General features: G+C 36.9%; 1 protein-coding gene across 1 annotated transcript in view; it reads left to right on the forward strand.

The window, feature by feature from the left end:
* Positions 1-2,664: 2,664 nt before the first annotated feature.
* LOC116912233 (sulfotransferase 1 family member D1) overlaps positions 2,665-20,760 on the forward strand; it is a 33,141-nt gene continuing 15,045 nt past the window's right edge. Inside the window, exons 1-4 of the mRNA XM_032916208.1 lie at positions 2,665-2,849; positions 18,202-18,364; positions 19,587-19,712; positions 20,474-20,571. Coding sequence (XP_032772099.1) covers positions 18,217-18,364; positions 19,587-19,712; positions 20,474-20,571 — 372 coding nt within the window. The 5' untranslated portion in view covers positions 2,665-2,849; positions 18,202-18,216. The remainder of the gene's footprint in view (positions 2,850-18,201; positions 18,365-19,586; positions 19,713-20,473; positions 20,572-20,760) is intronic.

Below are 20,760 nucleotides of genomic sequence, written 5' to 3' on the forward strand. Positions count from 1 at the left end.
TATTTTGATGTCTGCATACTACATTTGTTCATTTTCATTCATTACTACATATGTATATATATTATATATATAAAATATATATTGTTATACACAAATCAACAAACAAGGTGCTTTGGAACTGGCAAATAGGTAACCTTGTGATTGTATTTGAAGCCAAATATATGCAAAATTATATGAAAAAACTAAAACAGCATCAAGAATTATGAGGTCAGGTGGCTCTGTGGCGCAATGGATAGCGCATTGGACTTCTAGTGACGAAGAAAGAATTATGAGGTCACTTCAAGATAATATCTAAAGATGCATCTGCAAAAACATGGCTTTTTAATAAATATAACAATTTATATATTTATTTTATATATTATATATAAAAACATTATAATATAAATCAGCATATTCATCATATATTATAAGATGTTATATTAATATATTAATATAACACAAATTATACATTTGTGTATTATATATTTATATGATAATGTATGAGTATGTATATATTCATATATAATACATTATATTTACGGTTAAGAATATGTATTTATCTATAAATGAATATATAAATATTCACATATAAATAACATCTGGTTATTCCATGTGAATGTTACTTTGTGAAGTCACTTGATCCCAGGCTTGTTATGACAGAAATATTTGGTAACATTTACAATCTCAACTCCTATGTCTGTTCCTACTGCTCTGTAGGCGTTCGTATATGAAGCATTGGCTGTGTTTGATGCCCTGCAAGGATACTGGGCTCTCAAAGGTTCTAGTGCTTCTCAATGCCCCTCTTAACCTCCTGCTATACCTAATCCCCTGTCTTTTTCTTCTTTCGTTCACTTCCTATAGAAATACTGAATTTATCTTGTGAGTGTTCACAGAAAAGCCTCTAACCTTTATTAGGTTTGACTTACTTATGATGCCTGTGCAAGGCAAAAACAAAATTCATCCCTTAATATTGCACATATATACAATGTGTAAGAGAAGAAATGGGGGAATTTATACTTTCTCTTTAGGTCTAGTATTGCCAGAGCACGTGTAAGACTGATAAACTCCTGCCCCAAACACATAGGTTTTTTTGTGCCATGTATAATAAATATCATGTGTTTTTTTCTGCTTTTGTCTGAATAGTGATGTTGTTCATGTGTTACAAATGTGTTTACATACGCACAACCTAGATATAGATTCTTGTCCCTGGGAGCTATTAACTGTACATTAATGTCCATAAACCATTTTATATGATTTTTAATCAGTCAAATTGGCAATAGCTTAAAACAAGAATGTGATTAGTCAAAGAAAGTAGCAGCTCTGAAAATCCTCTAAATGTGCTGCGTTCCCCACCCCCACCCCACAATCCCCATCCCCCCCCCCCCCCAACCCCCATCCCCCAACCCCACCCCCAACCCCCACCCCCCAACCCCACCCCCAACCCCACCCCCCAACCCCCACCCCTGCAGTGTATTCATTTAAGACTCCTTTCCTCCACATCTTTGTCTGGGAAGATGTTTGTGGTTTGCATCCCAGTATCCTGGTGCCTTCAGTTTCTACTAGGCAGGGCAGGGGAGGTGTCAGAGGGAGGAATGAAAGTGAAGTCAAAGTGATGGTTGTTGACTTTCCTGATTCATTCTGAGACCAAACTAATTGGGGTTTGCACCTCGGTGAAATGAACCGGAGAGGACTTACTTGTGAATTTCCTTGGCTCTCTAATGATAGATTTGTTTCAGCTTTATCCTATGACTATAAGCAGTAGGTTCATAATCCAATTTTACTGGAAGGTAAATCTTCAGGATCCTGCAAGAGGGAAACATGGGAGCCTGCTAAAAGGAGGCACTCTAGGAATATATTTTTCTTGTTTTTTTTTTTTTTCATTGATTTTTAAAAATATTTAACTGCCTTCAGGTGCTTTGCTCTGCTGTGGCCTTGTAGAAATAATGCTGTTTGGGCTGTAATAGGCTTCTTGCCTGAAGCAGACTGAAAAGAAAAAGAAAAAGAAAAAGAAAAAAAAAGAAAAGGAAAAAGAAAGAGAAAGAGAAAAAGAAAAAGAAAAAGAAAAAGAAAGAGAAAGAAAAACAGAAAAAGAAAGAGAAAGAGAAAGAGAAAAAGAAAACTGCTTTCACCTGTAACAAATAGTATGCATGCTTGTGATATTTATATAGGAGAATAGCAAAAATTAGTCATAATCTCATATATAACAAAATGGGAGGCTTTAATTTCAACTTATATAGTCTCAGCAGTAAACTGACATGAAGCCTGGGTACAGAAATCAGGAAGCACATGACCAGTCGTATTTTGGTCATGCGGAAAATTAAAAGACTCTCTGGCTACAGTTATTTGGTAATAGATGTAATTACACTTGCGGGGAATTCGCTGGTAGTAGATATGCCAACTTGTCTTGCGATGATATAGCACCAACTAAGGAGTAGAATTTGTTCCGTGTTTTCCTGGCTGCCCTTCCTTTCCCCTGTCTTCTTCACAGCAAGTTCGCTCTTGCCTTTGCAGTGAGTGGTGAAACAGCACCCATCTTCTGCTTTTCTTTTCTAGCTGAAGCCAGGAGCTCCCAGAGGGAAGACAAAGGGCTTCCTTGTCGATCGCAACTATTTCAGAGCAGTAAGTTCAGAACAGATGTACTCTTTTATTCATTTTGTTCTACCTACTATTAGAGCAAACATCCACTGCACCCTCTCCTGAGTCTTTCAAACTTAAAACAGCAACCGGCTTGGTACAGCTCAGTAAACAACTGTAAGCCAGTCATTAGTGTTCAGGCTTCACTGCTCAAAACAACTCAAAGAACCGGCTTCCATTAATTAGCTGCTGTAGAAACACAGTCTAGCCCTCCAGCTCTTATTAAGAAGTGCTCGGTAAGTAATTTACGGTGTCTGTTGTTTGAATGGCACAACATTCAACTGAGAAACAAGAGACTAAAACCTGAAATGTTCTTGTACTGTCTTTTACTACAAGATAAGTAAACATTTGGAATCCTAACTCTAGATTTTTCTCTCTGTAAAGACGAAAGATTAATTTTAATATTTAAAGGTCTGTTGAAGTAGTCTTCTCTACTAAACTTTAGGTTTATAGAGATTAAAGTTATATTGAAGTGTATTAGTTTTCATCTTTTCAGTATTTCTGTTCATCCCAGGGGAATATTCATATGTAGGACACTACTACGCTGAATCCTATGAGCTGTGGTTAGAAACAGGAAAACAAGGGCTAGGCCGGAGTAATCGAAACAAGCTGCCTTCTGTATCGTTCTCAGAACTCTCTACCATGGAAAAACGGTGCCAATACTAGTCAAGTGCATTTGCCACTGAGAGCTAGTTCATGTTGCTTTCTAGAATATTTTGGCTATTTGATATATTTTACATACATGGTTTTTTTTTTTCCTGTCACAGAGTAAAAAAAGATTACTATGGTGATTATCCTTGACTTTCAGGAGATTTCTTATTTTCTAAAAGATACTCATACAGGAATTTTTTAAGTGCCCCTCCCTGTCACCATCTCTGTAAGGATTCTTTATTCACTATTCTTTCTATTCATTTCTTTCTCCTTGGATTCACTTTAATACCAAAGCACCATGGTACCAAGATTACACAGAGCACAGCTCTCTGGCAGATCAAGGGATGTGGCCGCCCTACTAACTGCAGCCATGGTAATGATTTAAATGTAAGAGTTTAGATGTATTTTCAAGCAAAAATTTGAGAGAGTAAAACACGTGCACTAAATTAATGGACACTTTTGGTTAAGAATCATGAATTTTGTCTGTGGGTAAATGATGCACAATTACTATTTTTCAAATAAGGGCACAACTGTTTTTCTCAGCTATATGAAAGTTTGTATAGTTAAAATTTTGAAGCCAGTCTTTTAATAATGGTCTGAAATTACAATTTTATCATTAATGGAATGTAATATGTCAGCGATCGGCATTTATCAACTATCATGAAGTTAAAAATCACTGCATCTCCAATGTCACATCAAGCTGGGATACTCCTTAACGTCACTTAGTACTGTCATGTAATATCTACATTCCTAATACCAAAGAGGTTTCATGTAATTTAAAAGGCTCAGTTCTGTTTTGATTTTCATAAGTCTTTTCCCACTTTATGAGAGCTCACTGTAAGCGAAGGTACCTAGAAGAGAATGGGGGACAAGAGACACGAAGAAGGGCGTCAAAACAAGAGTCTGATCAAGGGGACAACTTTATTTTCCCTAAGGCTGAATTTATACCATAACATGGGTAACAGAGGAAGGGGGGAAGTAAGAGACATTTACACAGGCCAAGGATACAATATTTGTGTGGTCAGGGAGTAGGCTGATGTTGACAGGTTGTCAGAAAAATCACAGGTTTGTCATATCTACTAGTCAGCAGGATGTTGGTCTTTCAGAAAGGTTACAGATCATCACACTCTTGACGTCAGATGTATTTCTCAGCAAGGTCACAGCTTTATCATATTTTTATTTATTTTGACCACAAGACTTGTATTAGTCTTCTGCAGCTGGCTGGGGATTTTCTAAGAACCCAGTCATACTTAGTTCTAACCATAATAATAACATTAATAATGGAGGGCTTCAAGGGCATCACTCCCAACAGCCTACTATATATACATATATGTGAATTATACATGTCATTCACTTATTTAATGTATATAGTGATATTTTGTGTGTGTATATTTGGTACCAAGTGTGTACCTGAAGCCAGAGAAGTCAGAAGAGAGCACTGGGTCCCTAAGAATAGTAGTTACAGAATTTTGTGAGCTGTCACATGGGTACTGGGCGGTGAACCTGAGTCCTATGCCAAAGCAACAGGTTTCTGTTTGGTTGGTTTTTGTTTGGTTTGTTTGGTTTTTAGACCACTAAGCCACCTCCCTAGACCCATTATTCCAGGGATATTAGTAAATTTGTGTATTTATTCTTTGAAACTAAGAGCAATTTAGTCTTGTTTTCTGAAAAATGACATCCATGATTCTGAAAGAGCCTTTGCAACTAACTTCAAATGCTTCTTCTAAGTTGCTTTCAAAAGCCTTTAGCAAGATGTCAAGGTCTTCTTACCCTTCAAAATCTTCGTATTTCAGACTGTCAAACACTTGTTTCCACAAGGCAATTCTTTGTTTCTCTGAGAAATCTAAGACTAGGTTTCTTCTTCTTTTTTTCCCATCTTTATTAAATTGGGTATTTCTTATTTACATTTCGATTGTTATTCCCCTTCCTGGTTTCTGGGCCAACATACCCCAGCCCCTCCCCCTCCTCTTCTATATGGGTGTTCCCTTCCCCATCCTCCCCCCATTACTGCCCTCCCCCCCAACAATCCTTTTCACTGGGGGTTCAGTCTTGGCAGGACCAAGGGCTTTCCCTTCCACTGGTGCTCTTACTAGGCTATTCATTGATACCTATGAGGTTCGAGCCCATGTATAGTCTTTGGGTAGTACCTTAGTCCCTGGAAGCTCTGGTTGTTTGGCATTGTTGTTCATATGGGGTCTCAAGCCCCTTCAAGCTCTTTCAGTCCTTTCTAAGATTCCTTCAAAGAGGATCCCATTCTCAGCCCAGTGGTTTAATGATGGCATTCGCCTATGTATTTGCTGTATTCTGGCTGTGTATCTCAGGAGAGATCTACATCCGGTTCCTGTCGGCCTGCACTTCTTTGCTTCATCCATTTTATCTAGTTTGGTGGCTGTATATGTATGGGCCACATGTGGCACAGGCTCTGAATGGGTGTTCCTTTTGCCTCTGTTCTAAACTTTGCCTCCCTATTTCCTCCCAAAGGTATTCTTGTTCCCCTTTTAAAGAAGGAGTGACGCATTCACATTTTGATCATCCGTCTTGAGTTTCATGTGTTCTGTGCATCTAGGGCAATTCAAGCATTTGGGCTAATAGCCACTTATCAATGAGTGCATACTATGTGTGTTTTTCTGTGATTGGGTTACCTCACTCAGGATGATATTTTCCAGTTCCATCCATTTGCCTACGAATTTCATAAAGTCATTGTTTTTGATAGCTGAATAATATTCCATTGTGTAGATGTACCACATTTTCTGTATCCATTCCTCTGTTGAAGGGCATCTGGGTTCTTTCCAGCTTCTGGCTATTATAAATAATGCTGCTATGAACAGAGTGGAGCATGTGTCTTTGTTATATGTTGGGGCATCTTTTGGGTATATGCCCAAGAGAGGTATAGCTGGATCCTCAGGTAGTTCAATGTCCAATTTTCTGAGGAACCTCCAGACTGATTTCTAGAGTGGTTGTACCAGTTTGCAATCCCACCAACAATGGCAGAGTGTTCCTCTTTCTCCACATCCTCGCCAGCATTTGCTGTCACCTGAGTTTTTGATCTTAGCCATTCTCACTGGTGTGAGGTGAAATCTCAGGGTTGTTTTGATTTGCATTTCCCTTATGACTAAAGATGTTGAACATTTCTTTAGGTGTTTCTCAGCCATACGTCATTCCTCAGCTGTGAATTCTTTGTTTAGCTCTGAACTCCATTTTTTGATAGGATTATTTGTCTCCCTGCAGTCTAACTTCATGAGTTCTTATGTAGAGTGCATGCATTTTATCTTAAGTGGATTCTGAGCCAAGACTTAAATGCACAACAATTAAACTGATATAGATACCAGACAGAGGAGGCTGGGTCATCTGGCATTTCCAGATTTTTCAATCTGGATAATTCTCAAGTGAGAATAAATAAATAAATAAATAAATAAATAAATAAAATCCTAACTTTATTGAATATATACCATGGAAATACCAATTACATTTACTTAGAAATCACTTAGTTATTAAACATCAGTGAAAGGACTATAAGATTTTTACCTAGATATGAAAACTTAAACTGTGGTTCCCTGATATAGCTAAGAAAGAAAATTGAAATGAGATTGAAAGTAACTATGTTTATGTTTCATATTTTGGGTATAGTTTTTGCTCGCAAGTGTGGTAAGATGTTTACCATGCCCTTGAAAGTCGGCATGAACAAGTGGACCACTTGAAACTGTCCATACAAAGAAGACACCACTCTACTGGTTGTTTTTGTTTGTTTGTTTGTTTCTTGTTTTTTTGCTATTGTTCTTGTCATTCTGTCATCATGACAAAGCAGCTTTACCTGTGAAGAGGAACCCCTCTTAGGAAAACAGCCCCCACTGTCTAGTGGAGCAATCTGGGGTGCCCTTTGCTTGATGACAACTCCTTGTAGGTTGGGCTCCTTTGGGCTGATGGTCCATAGTGCTTTAAGGAAGCAGCCTGTCCAAGGCAGAGGAAGTCAATAAGCAGTACTTTTTCAGATGCTCGGCATCAGTTTCTGTTTCCAGGTTCCTGCCTTGAGTTCCTGTCCTGACTTTGTTGGGTGATACACTACAAGTTCTAAGAAAAAAAATAAATCCTTTTCTCCCTAAGCTGCCTTTGGTCCTTGTGCCTTATCACAGCAATATCAACTCTGAGAAATTCACTGAGAGGCTCCTTAAAGTATAGACACATGAATGAAAGTATCTGTCAACATGCCATAAACTGGAAAGGCAAACTACAAATATGGGAATTATCTCAAATGTTAGCATTTGGCAGAAAAAAAGTAAATGGAAAAAAGATATATTCAGACTGTGTGGTTACATTAAGAAAAAGAATAATACTTCTTATCTAGTGATTGCCTTGATATATACTGGTGTTTTATACTAATAACCTTTGGGAACACTTTTTAATTATTGGTTCATTATTAATGAAATATGTACTAATTATAGTAATAAAATGAAGTGGGCTATTTAGATATCTGCATGGTTTGTGCCCTGGTTCAATGCAGAGACAGCATGTTCTCTCTTCTTCTTGTTCTTTGGGGATCTTAGGTCTTTATTATTAATAAATTATTCAACAATACTGTGGAGTAGAGGTTCATTGGGGTGCGGAACAACTGGACTTAGTTCTGTGTGTCAATACCTATTATGTAAATGTTGTTTACTGCTTATAACTACCAGCCTTCTAATCTCCATGTACAGTTATTCTATATTCAAGTCACTTCAGTTTTATTCATTTTCTACAACTGATAGAATTTTGTTATTTTTTAAAGTTGAATAATATTTCATTGTACATATATATGCATATATACACAATTTGTTTTGTTTAATTCTGTTGAACATCTAGGTTGATTTTGTATTTCATCTCTACTACCAATAAACCTCTATCAAACACATCTAGCTTTTATTTTAAGAATGTACTTTATACAAAACAACCAGTACATATGTAAATAAATCTACTGATCTCCAAAGATTAAAAAAAAGCTTTTTAAGAAGTTCTTTCAAAAAACTATCGAACAAACAGTATTCAAACTACTATTGAAGTAATTGTCGCTCTCCATGAAACAGCAGAGACCCAGCAGACTATGACAAATATATGCAATATAAAAATAAATACCATCCCCTGCTTTCCAACACTGGCCAGAACGGTTCATAGGGCATTCTCTTCCATAGCAAGAGACCAACATCCAATGGCATATACTGTGTATAGATTGATAATTCTGGGCTCGGGCCCTGAAAAACTGCCCACAAGCAAATGAGATAAGTCTCCTCTGCTTAGATAAATAAAGGGGCCACAGAGGCTACAGAATGAGTTGGAGGGAGGCAGCATCTCAATAAATTACTCACTATCCATACAGCTATCCCCACTGTCCCCCAAGGTGGACAATGGAGTGGGAGCAGTTAACTTAGGCCAAGCTAGTAGAAAGCTTGTCCCACCTTACCTAGAGAGTATGTTTAACCCAAGACTGACAGAGAGCAATCCAGACCTTAGCGCCAAGATTAAGCTTGTATCAGCCTACAGTGACTGGGCATGCAACCCATCTATTTAAAGGGAAGGTCTATGTCAGGTCCTAAGACTCTACGGAGTTCAGTGTCCTCAAACAGGAAAAGGTAGTCAGTGCCTTTCACCAGCATGTATCAATCATATTTGTCCCATACATTCTTCGGGGTTTGTTTGCTATTTTAATGGGAGGTCTCACTATTTAAGCTTTGGCCTGAAGCTAGACCAAGCAGGCCTTTGACATGCTACTCTTCCTCCTTGGGATATATATTTATGTATATCCTGGACATGTATCTGTTATGTTTTCCATACTGACTATATTATTTATATTCCCCATATACTACAAGTATATGAATGTAGTTTTTTCTCTATATCATCTCTGGCATTATTTTTTAAGTTTGTGAAAATAGGCAAAATAAGCAGGAGGTTGGTATCCCACAGTATTTCATAACTTCACTTTTCTGAGGAAAATTTAGTGTAGTAGTAGGAAACATGGCTCTTTTCTTACATATAAAAACAATTGTCAAAGCAGTGTAATTGAAGCATTTTGTTGCAGAGATGAAGTGCTAAAGGTTACATGATAAGTCAAGGTAATGACTGTCTTTAAATTTACATGAACTAACTTCCACAAATGCTATCTCAAACTTTTATAACTTAGCTAACATTTTAATTAATTACATTCTGACAAAATGTTCTAGAAATATAAGAATATCCTGATCAAGTGTTCATTATTTTCTTGTTTCTAACTCTGTGGTTTATTAAAGCATGTAATCTGTTCTTCAAAGCACATTAGCTTTACTAAAAACATAACATTAGAAACAAAACAAACTCAAGTGATCATTTTTAATATTTCCTTTTTGACAAATAATATAGATCAAAAATATGAAAAATAAAACTCTGGATAATACAATTGGTTTATGGAAGAACCTAACACATCTGCCTCCTCAGGTCTTCCAATGTCACTCTCAGAAAGATTTAGACATCCTATCTCATCATTATTTTAGGTTAAATATTAGTACCATGCAAAAGATTTATGTACTACCAAGATAGTACTGTATAGAGAATAATGTATTGATTGTCATGACTTTGATATTCACTTTGATGTCTATGGCACAAAATATCTTTAGTTTTAGCAGAGTCCAACAGTAGATAAGGAAAACCATAAGCCACTGGTCAGTTAATAATTGACTAGGAGTAACTGTTAACAATGCGCAAAACATGGAGATGTTTCTAAGGTCTTATGATTATTCCCCTGAGGAGTTTATACTCATAGGAAATTTTTCAAATAGGTAAACAGGGGAGTGACCTTTGGGAAATGAACACTGTTCAACATTTCCTGAGCTTACAACAACTTAATCTCTTTCTCACATTAAGTTGTGGACTACCCAGGGGCATCATTTTTTAAAGTATTTTCTTTTTTAGCCCTTATTCTTCATCTGAGCAAATTCATTTAAAGCTCCTAGGATTTAAAGGTAGGATAAACTTGATTGTATTTCTTCCATAAATATTTTGGCTGAGAGTTTTTAAGGTGTAGATACTGCAAATATGGAATTTTAAATTTATATATAATATTGGAAAGTTCCAAGAATTATAAAACATACTCCTGTGATCTAAGTACCTTGTTCTGTGTTCTGTGATCCTCAGATACTGAATCAAAGCACAGATATTCCACAAGGTCTATAGAAAAATACTGAAACTATCTTATGGTATTTCAATATTTACTCAGAAATGACTCTAGATTAAATCTTACTTTTAATATAATTGAGTAGACTCTATGGGTATTAAAAGAACAAAGATAATACTTTAAGAAATCATTAGTAAGGTAGCCTTATACTTTCTAAATCATTCCATAACTCTTTAATATACTGTATTCAATACAAATATGTGAAGCTCATTATTATGGAATGGAATGAGGAAAACCAACCTCTTTGAGGTAGTATATTCTTCCCCAGATTCTTAACAGAAAATCATGCCACTTCGCCTTTATTATTCGTTTGCCAAGAACCTTGGCATAACTTGGAGTTTCTCTTGTAACACTTTGTAATATTTGGTGGTCCAATTCTTAAACTAAAAATTTAAAATAGTTAACACTACAGGACCTACACTGTCTTGTTCTAAGTCAAGTTCTGCCATTTGTTGACAGCCAGTTCTTGGGGGAGGTTTTTCAAAGGGTACTTAATTTTCTTACCTTTCCCCTCCTTACCTAAAATGGGATAGTTGGAATTGACACATAAGAACCTTGTATGAACTGAATAATATACTTATTGTGCATATGTACTTATTGTGTGTTTATGACCTAAGTTCTCTGCATATACTGTCATGGTTGTATAGCTTGGTATTCTTATTGGACTCCTAACAGTCAGAGTAGGATTGTCTCTGACTTTTTTGTCTGCTTTCGGGTCCTCTTTTCTCCTACTGGATCGTTTTCTCCAGCCTGAATTTTCAGGGAGGTTGCTAGTCTCATTGCAATGTATTATGCCATGGTTAGTAGATATCCCAGGGAGGCCTATCCTTTTCAGAAGTGAAATGGAGAGGATCTGGGATGAGAACTAGGACTAGGGTGGGACTGGGAGGGGAGGAGGAAGGAGAAACTGCAGTTGGGATGCTATGTATGATGGAAGAGTACAAGCTAAAAAACCCAAAACCCTATCAGGAGCTACTACTGAGACTATTGGCGTAATTCTGTGTTGTATGGAGATATCTGAATCCTATGTGGCCAAAAAATCATAGGTAGGTACACCATGTCTTCTGCTGCAAAACTGCAATATTTCATACAATTCCTTGTTTCCTAAGAGTTACATTGTCCCCCATGCAGAGGAAATCTGTTCAAGGGTATTCCCCTATCCTGGGGTGTCAAACCTTCACAGGACCAAGGGCCTCTCCTCCCACTGATACCTGACAAAGTCATCCTCTACTACATATGCAGATGGAGACATGGGTTGCCCATGTGTACTCTTTGGTTGGTGGTTTATTCCCTGAGAGCTCTGGGGGGGGGAGGTCTTGTAGTTTGATATTGTTGTTCTACCTATGGAGTTGCAAACTCTCTCAGCTACCTCAGTCCTTTTTTTCTAACTCCTCCATTGGGGACCCCATTCTCGGTCCAATGGTTGGCTGCAAGCATATGTATCTCTATTAGTCAGGTTGTGGTAGAACCTCTCAGGAGACAGCTATATTAGCTTCCTGTCAGCATGCACCTCTTGGCATCCCCAAGTGTTGGGTTTGGTGACTGCATCTGAGATGGATCCCCTCTCAATGTTCTTTCCTTCAGTCTCTGCTCCACATTTTGTCTCCATATTTCCTCCTGTTAGTATTTTTCTCCCCCTTTTAAGAGGTACTGAAACACCCACACTTTGGTCTTTCTTCTTCTTGAGCTTCGTAAATTATATCTTGGGTATTCTGAGCTTATCGGCTAATACCACTTACCAGTGAGGGCATATCATGTGTGTTTTTGGTGATTGGGTTACCTCACTCAGGATGATATTTCCTAGTTCCATCCATTTGCCTAAGAATTTCATGAAGTCATTGTTTTTAATAGCTGAGTACTACTCCATTGTGTAATTGTACCACATTTTCTGTATCCATCCCTCTGTTGAAGGACATCTGGTTTCTTTCCAGCATCTGGCTATTATAAATAAGGCTGCTATGAACATAGTGGAGCATGTGTCTTTGTTATATGTTGGGGCATCTTTTGGGTATATGCCCAGGAGTAGTAGAGCTGAGTCCTCAGGTTGGTCAATTTCCAATTTCCTGAGAAACTGCCAGACTGATTTCCAGAAGGAGTTGTACCAGTTGGCAATCCTACCAATAATGGAGGAGTGTTCCTCTTTCTCCACATCCTCGCCAGCATCTGTTATCACCCGAGTTTTTGATCTTAGTCATTCTGACTAGTCTGAGGTGGAATTTCAGGGTTGATTTCATTTGCATTTCCCTGATGATTAAAGATGTTGAACTTCTGTAGGTGCTTTACAGCCATTCAATATTCCTCATTTGAGAATTCTTTGTTTAACTCTGTAACCCATTTTTAATAAGGTTATTTGATTCTCTGGAGTCTAACTTCTTAAGTTCTTTGTATATATTGGCGATTATCTCTCTATCAGATGCAGGATTGTTAAAGATCTTGTTGCAATCTGTTGGATGCTGTTTTGTTCTACCGACAGTGTTATTTACCTTACAGAAGTTTTGCAATTTTATGAGGTTTCCTTTGTCTATTGTTGATCTTAGAACATAAGCCATTGATGTTCTGTTCAGGAAGTTTTCCCCTGTGTGCATGTGTTCAATGCACTTCCCCATTTTCTCTTCTATTAGTTTCAGTGTATCTGGTTTTATGTGGATTTCCTTGATCCACTTGGACTTGAGCTTTGTACAAGGAGATAAGAATGGAATGATCGATTTGCATTCTTCTACATGCTGGCTTTCAGTTGTACCAGCCCTATTTGTTTAAAAAATACTGTCTTTTTTCCCACTGGATGATGTTTTGCTCCTTTGTCAAAGATCAAGTAACTATAGGTGTGTCAGTTCATTGTCTATCTTGATCAAGTAGGCTTCATCCCAGGGATGCAGGGGTGGTTCAATATACTGAAATCCATGAATGTAATCCACTATATAAACAAACTCAAAAAACCACACGATCATCTCATTAGATGCTGAATAAGCATTTGACAAATTTCAACACCTCTTCATATTAAAAGTCTTTGAAATATCAGGAATTCAAGGCTCATACCTAAACACAGTAAAAGCAATATACAGTAGACCAGTAGCCAACATCAAACTAAATGGAGAAAAACTTGAAACAATCCCACTAAAATCAGGGACTAGACAAGGCTGACACTCTGTCCCTACCTATTCAGTATAGTAGTCCAAGTCCTAGCTTGAACAATCAGACAGCAAAAGGAGATGAAAGGGATACAAATTGCAAAGGAAGAAGTCAGCATATCACTATTTGTAGATGATATGATAGTATACTTATGTGACCCCAAAAATTCCACCAGAGAACTCCTAAACCTAATAAACAACTTCAGCAAAATGGCTGGACACAAAATTATCTCAAACAAACCAATAGTCTTCCTCTACTCAAAGGATAAACAGGTTAAGAAAGAAATGACACCCTTCACAAGAGTCACAAATAATATGGAATGCCTTGGAGTGACTCTAACCAAGCAAGGGAAAGATCTGTATGACAAGAACTTCAAGTCTCTGAAGAAAGAAATCAAAGATCCCATAGAAAACTTCCCATGCTCATGGATTGGCAGGATTAATATAGTAAATTCCTGAAAGCAATCTACAGATGCAATGCAATCCTCATCAAAATTCAAACTCAATTCTTCATAGAGTTAGAAAGAGCAATTTACAAATTCATTTGGAATAACAAAAAACTCAGGATAGCTAAAACTATTCTCAACAATAAAAGAACTTCCTGCAGAATCACCATCCCTAACTTCCAGCTGTATTACAGAGCAATAGTGATAAAAACTATATGGTACTGGTACAGAAAGAGACAAAAAGAATTAACTTTTCAAAACACTATTGCTATGTTTTCCTGTGTGATTGCAATTCCAAGTCAATTCTTATTTTTTGGCGGGGAGAGAAGATATTGTTGCTTGGGAAACACAAAAGTCTCCAGATGCCAACACATAAATTTATATTTTTGTGTTAATACTTTGAGTTCTTTTATGTAACTTTGAATCTTTTATAAAATATCATAGTATACAAATTTAATTTGCAATTAATTATTCAAAAACTTTGTACCACACATTTGAAAAATGTATCCTACTTATGTCTGTTAGGGATGGTTTGAAGGGAATTTGAAGGCTTAGGGGGATAAAATGATGGTAATGAAACACAATTTCAGTTAAAGTCTCTTAATATCAAAAATGAATTGGTTCTAAGACCTCAAGACTCAAAATCGCCAGGTGTTTTGGTTCTTTATATAATGTCTAATAGTTGCATATATCTTAGTGTATCCTTTCAAAAGGTTGAATCATGTCTACTACTGACAATGCCTACTATGTATATATTATGCAGATAGTTGCTATGTCATATTGGTGATGAATTAATGGAAGGAAAATATCTGTAAACAATCAATGCATAGGTGACTGAATGTGTTTATGTAGAATCCACACATGAAGATGGCTAGCTGTTTTATCTACAGACTTCAGACTTCCGACTTCCGACTTTGAATTCTTCTGCTAAGTACTTCTCTTCAGGTTTCCATTGCTGAGAAGAGATACCATGACCAAGTCAATTTTTATAAGAGACAACATTTAACTGAGGCTGGCTTATAAGTTTAGAGGTTCAGTCCATTATCATTTTGGCAGGAATCATGGCATCCATCATCCAGACAGACACAATGCTGGAGAAGATGAAAGTTCTACATTTGGTTGTGATGTCAAACAGGAGAAAACTGGCTTCCAGAAAGCTATTAGGAAGGAGAGTCTCAAAAGTCTACCCCTATAGTGACACACTTCCTTCAATAAGGTCACACCTACTCAAACAAGGCCTTATTATTTCTAATAGGGCCACTTACTCCATGGGTCAAGCATATTCAAACTTTCACATTCCACTCTCTGACAACTATAGATTTGCTCAAACACATGAATCTGTGGGGGCCACACCTAGTCATAGTATAACAAAAATATCTTTAGTCCAACTTCAAAAGTTCCCATAGTCTATAGCAGTCTCAACAACGTTAAGTGTCAAAAGTTCAAAATCTCTTCTGAGATTCATCCAAACACTTAACTGTAATCCTCTATAAAACAAAGCAAAAAGCTGATCACATACCCTCAATAACACAGGATATATATTAACATTCCAAAACTTTATAGTGAGGAATCACTGGACTAAAGTAAAGACCATGAACCAGTTAGGCAAAGTCCAAATTCTGCATCTCCATGTCTTATGTAAAAGTGATCTTTGTGTCTCCAGCTCCATCCATCTTTGCTGACTGCAATAAACTTCATTCCCTTCGGCAGGTTCCACTTCCTGTTAGCAGCTTTCCTAGGCTGGTATCCCATGGCTCTGACATCTCTAACATCACTGTAACTTCAATGTTACAGCTTCTTGTTCCAATGTCTGGGATCCACATATAATCCTCTGGGCTCCTCCAAAGGACTTGGGTCACTTCTCCATCTCTGCCCTCTGTAGCACTCTAGATTCTGCTTGACTCTACTCCATTACTGTTATTGGGGATCATCCCATAGTACTGGCATCTTTAATTTGCTGCAGCTAGAATTCACCAATAGCCTCAAAAGGCTCTCTTCATGATGTCAAGCCTCAACTTCTTTGCATGACTCCTTCTGACCTGGACCATCAATGGCAACTGAGGTTTTTGCCCCTTCACCAATGGCCTTCCTTGTCTTCTCAAAGTCTACACCCATAGTTACACATTTCCTCCAATAAATTCATATCTACTCCAATAAGGCCATACCTCCTAATATTGCTACTTACTCCTTGGGCCAAGCATATTCAATCCACCGCAGTACTAATTGTCAGGGATCTTTTCTAAAACATAATATTGGCACTGCTTGTTAGGCATACTCTTAAAAGAGTAATACAAAGTCTCGGTTTAGATAAAATTTTAAAGGTAGATTTTTTAAAGGAAAAAACAGGGTGCCTTAGCTCATGTTAAATTGGAGGCAGGTGTATTTTAGAGTAAGAGTATTGGTAGATTTCAAGTTCTTCTCTTACCTAAAACAGGTAAGAGAAACAAGAGAAGTGTCTTCATCTAGAGTCCTGTTGGAAAAAATCAATGGTGGAGAGGCCCTTAGTCCTGTGAAGGCTTGACGCTCCAGTGTAGGGGAAGGCCAGGGGCATGAGGCAGGAGTAGGTGGGTGGGGGAGCACCCTCATAGAAGCAGGAGGAAGGGGCATAGGAAAGGGGACTTTTGAAGGGGAAACTGGGAAAGGGATTAGCATTTGAAATGTAAATAAATAAAATAACCAAAAAGAAAAGAAAAGAAAAAAGAAAACAGGGTCATCGTAATGAGTGCTTCAATGTTTAATGGAAGATGTGCAATGTATCTTCAATTGCCTAACTTTAAGCTTATTTTTTCTTTTATCCTTTGGCTGTTGTTTGTTCTTGATATTTTATTTTAATCTGCCTTTCCCTTGCTCTCTCCAAACCCCCTTATAGGTCCCTGCTGTCCTTCAAATTCATGGCCACTCATTTTGCCAATGGTTATTGCATGCATATAAATATTTATGTATGTAAATATGACTAGATAAGTCAAAATAATGTTACCTGCATGTGTAACCAGTGGACAGTGGACAATCACTGTGATCTTCCCAGGGAGGGCCACCTCTCTTACTTCTAGTTTTATTCAGTTGCCTATAGTTCTTTGTGTAGGAATGTGTCCTGTGATCCTTTCCCCATGCATTTGACATCTTCATTGGTGTCTTATTATAATCACTGCTTTGTCTAGGAATGTGTCCTGTGAGCCTTTCCCCATGCATTTGACATCTTCATTGGTGTCTTATTATAATTGCTGCTTTGTGTAGGAATGGGTCCTGTGATTCTTTCCCCATGCATTTGACATCTTCATTGGTGTCTTATTATAATCGCTGCTTTGTGTAGGAATGTGTCCTGTGAGCCTTTCCCCATGCATTTGACATCTTCATTGGTGTCTTATTATAATCGCTGTTTTCTCTGCTAAATCTTGCTCACAACCCATGTATACATTTATGCCATGTATAATTTAAACAATTTACCAGTTTACCTTGATATTTAAAGGAAGGTCATTTTAATTCTAATTTATGCCCCGCCCCCATTTTTTGAATGTAACTGAGTCAAATAGTTCAATTTTTCTTGTTTGAGGAAACTCCAGTTACTTCATGATTCCATAAATCGCATCACTTTACTTTCCTGCCAACAGTGTATAAGGATCTCCTATCTCTACAACTTTGTTAGAATTTATCCAGTATGCGTATCTTTAAACAAATTTCAACCTTATTGGAATATTGCAGGAGACCCCTGCACATCGTTTTCCCAGATTCACAAGTTGCTTACGTTTTGTTCCATTTGCCTCATGGTGACATATAATTATATTGGAGTAGGAGACATTATTTTCCTCATGCCTAAATAAATCAGTGTCTGCTTCCTAAGGGAAAAGAAGTTACCGTATATAGCAAAATCAAGGAGAACTATGTCATTATGGGACTTGGAATGAACTGATAGCCCCCTTTTTTTAGAGTCTTCTCCTAACTTCAATTGCAGTAATTTTACTGTACACCTTGAAAGTATTTACCTTAGCATATGCTACTGATATGCAGATGAAGTGTGGTAATATGTTATTTATGAATGGTATGAATGAAAATAAATGTTTCTCTGTTCATTTTATTTTCTTCTCTTGATGATAACACACCTAATCTGAGCTCATCACTCTGAAGTTTGAGAAATGACATTGCTGTTGAATTAGTAACATTTTAAAGTTGATTGATGATGCCATTCGTTAAGATCTAGTCTTACCAAATGGATAACAAGCTGGATGTCTTCAGGAGGGAGTTAGTGGATGTTCAAGGGATCCCCCTCTTTTGGAGCATCGCTGAGCAATGGTCGCAAGTAGAGTCATTTGAAGCCCGACCTGATGACATTTTGATCTCCACCTATCCCAAATCTGGTAAGAACTTTTGATTTATTCACTATAGACAGTTAGTTAGTCAGTAACCCATACTCACGAACCTGTTTGCTTGCAGATCTTTGCCTAGCCTGAGCTGAATTTTCTGTTAAAGAAGCATTGTGGCTTGCTGGGGCAATGTTGCCACAGATTATATAACTTCACATTCACTTCTGAAATGCCAACAAGTAGCCTATGAATTTACTTGAACCCACAATCAATCAAACTTCCTAACTAATAAATATTCTAATAGCAACTTTTCTCTATATTTCTACTTAATTCCCCAAGTGGGGGGGGGCAACTAAACTATAATTTAGGATATTCTGTTCTGCCATGATTAATCAAACCCCATATGATTACAGCATCTTAGGAATTAAATAAATGTACTATATGACACTTTGGTATAGAAAAACAAGGTAGTTTTGGCCATTTTTCTTCTCTGTCTCTCTCATTTACTTTCATCGTAATTAAATTTCCAAGTTAGCAAACAAATTATTGAGTTTAGTTCTAACACTGTACACATGTATCATTCATTTCTAGTATCTGGAAACCATTGACACCATGAAAAGTATGGACAAATACATTTCATTCATTAAAAAGTTATAACATAGACTTAGTATATTTCAGTGTTTCTGTTATCTTTACAAGAACAACTAAGTTATTTTTCTGATTTCTTTCAATATTCTTTCAATAGAAATGCATTATTGACCTGATAATCAAACAAGACTATGATGTTGAGTATACAATGTTCGCACATTTTTTATGTACTTGTTCAAAGGACTGGTGAGACATAATATCATACTTGTCAGAGTGAATCATGGTACTGAGGTCAAACAGACTCTATTCTATGTAGCATCCTGATTACTACAGGCTAAAGTTCTTTGTGGCCTCTTTTCACACCTCCAATATATGTTGATCATCTTTACCTGATAATCCCTTCAAGTCTGAGTTCTAATGATTTTTAATATATATTTATAGAAAATATATGAACAGATAATTTCATCAAAGTGGGCTATTCCCTCTGCCCATCCTCCTTGGAGTACAGCTCAAATGCATTTCGGAATATTTTGATTTAAATCAAACCATTTTTGGAGTAGGATAAAGGATGTAGAAATTATACCCTTCTTGTTTGTTTGTTTCAGACACTACAAAACAGCTCTGCCTCTTTTGACTTTCTCATATTATTTTCTACAGAAATATTTAATTTCTTCCATTTTCCTCTTAGGAACAACTTGGATCAGTGAAATACTGGACTTGATCTATAACAATGGGGATGCAGAGAAGTGTAAGCGGGATGCAATATACAGACGAGTACCCTTCATGGAGCTCATCATTCCTGGAGTAACAAACGGTATTTTCTCCGAGTTTTCACTTTTACTATCACAATAAATACACCTGTGCTCTTAATATGTGTGAAGGAACCAGGAACAATGATAATACAGAAAGAAGAAGCACTATGAAATCCTTAAGTGTCTAGAGGAGAAGTTAGAATTTGGTTAGGTCCCATTTACATAATGTTAACATCTACCTCTTAATCTATCTTGAATCCCTTAATATATGGAAGTCTATTTTTAATTAGTGCATCATATTACATTACGTGTGACACACAGACATATTCAATGATAAATATTGTGGAGTACATTTCTTTGCATTTTTTAAAATCTTGAAAAGCTAGAAATGGATATTATGTCATGTAATTCCATCATAGAGTTTGAACGTGAGAAAGGTAGAAGAGAAATTTGAAATATTTTCATCCAATCTTTTCATATTATAAATGAGATAAAAAGATGAAGAGAAAACCTGGAGACTGGTTCAAAGCTGCTCTTTCTGCCCCATCTTGTATTATAAACAAGGAATGTTTTTACAGACAGATGTGGAGATCCTTACAAAGAATAAATGAGCCCATTTAACCATGACTTTTTACAGTTCATATTCTCAGAGATTTTAGGAAGATAAGAAGCTGTTGGTCCACTTAGCCAACAAACTGCAACTACGAAAAAGAAAAAAAGAACTTTATTAAGCCACTAATGATTAGAAGATCTTAGGTTGAATTGGAAATAAGCTCTGTGAATGTAAGCGTATAATTCAATCTGTTAATGTGTATGTTTGTAGGTGTTGAAATGCTGAATAACATGCAGTCTCCTCGACTGGTGAAGACACATCTGCCTGTTCAGCTGCTTCCTTCCTCATTTTGGAAAAACGACTGCAAGGTAGCAAGTGAAAATATTCTTTTTTGTCTTTTCATTTCTTTCATTCATTTTGAATTTTTTGATATTTGTATATAATTACAACATTTCTACCTTCCATTTCCTCCTTCTAACGCCACCCATATACTCTTCATTCTTTTTGTGCATTGAATTCTTTGCTTTACTCCTTTAATTGTTGTTTTACACACACAC

The sequence above is a fragment of the Rattus rattus genome, chromosome 11, assembly GCF_011064425.1.
Source record: "Rattus rattus isolate New Zealand chromosome 11, Rrattus_CSIRO_v1, whole genome shotgun sequence".
NCBI lineage: Eukaryota > Metazoa > Chordata > Mammalia > Rodentia > Muridae > Rattus > Rattus rattus.